This window comes from Aethalodelphis obliquidens, unplaced genomic scaffold (assembly GCF_003676395.1).
Source record: "Aethalodelphis obliquidens isolate GAN/ISIS:26980383/991018 unplaced genomic scaffold, ASM367639v1 scaffold24, whole genome shotgun sequence".
In the NCBI taxonomy this organism is placed as follows: domain Eukaryota; kingdom Metazoa; phylum Chordata; class Mammalia; order Artiodactyla; family Delphinidae; genus Aethalodelphis; species Aethalodelphis obliquidens.
The window spans coordinates 18,726,694-18,728,698 of NW_020837968.1; the positions used below are offsets into that span (position 1 = coordinate 18,726,694).

At 56.1% G+C, this 2,005-nt stretch overlaps 1 protein-coding gene across 1 annotated transcript; it reads right to left on the bottom strand.

The window, feature by feature from the left end:
* Window positions 1–1,089: 1,089 nt before the first annotated feature.
* Window positions 1,090–2,005, bottom strand: LOC113628573 (uncharacterized). The gene is made up of 2 exons (XM_027122348.1): window positions 1,670–2,005; window positions 1,090–1,422 (listed from the first exon to the last, which is right to left on the bottom strand). Exons 1-2 carry the CDS (start codon window positions 1,981–1,983, stop codon window positions 1,119–1,121), a joined length of 618 nt encoding a protein of 205 aa, XP_026978149.1. The 5' UTR covers window positions 1,984–2,005; the 3' UTR covers window positions 1,090–1,118.

A 2,005-nucleotide genomic window follows, 5' to 3' on the forward strand; every position in this document is an offset into this window, starting at 1 on the left:
AAAAAAAAAAAAAAAAAAAAAAATCCCTAATAATTTAATCAAATATCAGTTTTTAAAATTTAACTAAAATTTAAAACTTAGCTCTTCAGCTGCACAATTTCCACGAATTTCAAGCGCTCAGTAGTCACATACGGCCAGCAGCTACTGCATCAGACAGCACAGAGCTAGATCATCTCAGAAAATTATGGCTCTGAATACCAGCAGATCTTGCTGATGACTTCCCATTTTTATCTCCAGCCTGTACATTTCCTCTGGCACTGCAGACCTGTCTAACCAGTGTCTACTCAACCCTGCACCTGGATGTCTAATGGGCACCTCCAACCTAACCTGTTCAAAACTGTGCTCCAGAGAGGTCCACTCCCAACCACCAAACTAGCAAGGCCAGTTTTCTCCATCTCGGTTAATGACCACTTTCTTCCTTTTGCTCAGGCCAAAGCCTTGGTACTCTCCTCGTCCTTTTTCTCTTTCCTACCTCATATCTGGTCAGTCTCCCCATCGAAGTATTTCCAGAATCCCACAACTTCTGGTCATTTCAGCTGCCACCAGCCTTGGACATGCCCCCTCATGGCTCCTAGATTACTGAAGGGCCTCCTGGCTCTGGTCCTGCCCCTGCAGTCTGTTCCCATTCAGAATGCTTTTAAAAGAAGTCAGACACATCCTTCTGCTCAGAACCCTGCAGGGCTCCCACCTCACCCAGAAGCGCAAGTCCTTACAATGGCCCCATAAGGCCCTCCCACATCGGATCATCCACCCTGACCCCTTCATCCCCAGCTTCTCCTAGGTGCCTCTCCCTGCTCTGCTCCAGCCTCCTGGCTGCTCCTGGAACACTGTAGGCCACCAGATATCTGAGTGGCTGGCTCACTCAGTCCTTTACTCATAATCGCTGTTCTCCTACATGTACATTTCATACCCGCTTTCCCTGCCTTTTTGCCTTTAGCCCTAATTCCTAACACATTCTATATTTCACTTATGCCGTTCTGTCTCTTCTATTATAATATAAGCTCCAGGAGGGCAGGGACTTTCGTATGTGTTTGTTTTGCTGCTCTAACCCCGGTGCCTAGAATAGTACCTGGAACCTATCAGGAGCTCAAGAAATATTTTAGATGAATGACTTCCAGTCAGGGAGAAAAGCTGGAGCAAATCCAAGGGCAGTTGCTACCTTGAGAAGCCTGAAGCTGGAACTGGGGAGCAGCGGGGGGTGGGACAGACCACTCCCCCGGTTGAAGTTGGGTCGGGGGTGGGCACTGAAACTTTGCTATCTGCAAGATGGGAGCCGGCGCCGGAAGCTCAGAGTCTTGGGAAAGCGGCGGGTCTGTAATCTCCTCCGGAGAGGCTGGCAGAAAGGCAGAGGCGGGTTGGCTTCCTCCGTCACCACTCCCCACCGACCCAGGGAAGCCCGGGAGATCCGAATGTCGAAGAACTCTGAGAAAGCAAAACGTGTCATTAAACTCAAGCTGGGGATTTGTGTGGAGGATCCTAAATGACAGCTGCCCCCATGGAGGAGCGCGGAGGGCGGGCCGGGCTTTGTCCCGGGAGGAGGAGCTGCGGGCTCGGGATGCGCGCGCGTCACATGGCCGTCAGTGCGCCGCTCCGCGAAAAGGGGCTGACCGCCGGGCCGTGGGCGGTGAGGCCCGGGAGGGCAGCCGAGGACGCAGAGCGGCGTGCGAACCTTCTCAGTCCTCGGTCCCGCCGGGACAGTGCAGGCTCGAGCCACCGCTCGGAGCCGGAGGCGAGGCCTCCGGAGCCCGGGGCAGCTCGGCGCGGGCGCGTGCCCGGGTCCGCCGCCGCCGCCAGTACGTCCGCGCTGCCGGCGCGCGCCCGGGCCGTGCTCACAAAGGAGAGCCTTTCCCGGGCGCCCCGCCGCCCGCGCGCCAGCCGCGGTCCCGGCACCAAGGGGAGGGGCCGCTTGCGAGCCGCCCGCGAGCTGCTCCAGGCTTCCAGGCTTCCAGGCTCCCCGGCAGCTTGCCCCGAGCTGCCCTTCATTTATTTATTTTGGTGGAGGAAG

What these genes read in the sequence shown, in the direction of transcription:
- LOC113628573 (XM_027122348.1), bottom strand. Translation starts at nt 1,983, where the DNA reads ATGAAGGGCAGCTCGGGGCAAGCTGCCGGGGAGCCTGGAAGCCTGGAA. An exon ending in CGGGACCGAGGACTGAGAAG is followed by an intron (nt 1,423 to 1,669) that starts GTTCGCACGCCG and finishes TTGCTTTCTCAG; the next exon opens with AGTTCTTCGACATTCGGATC.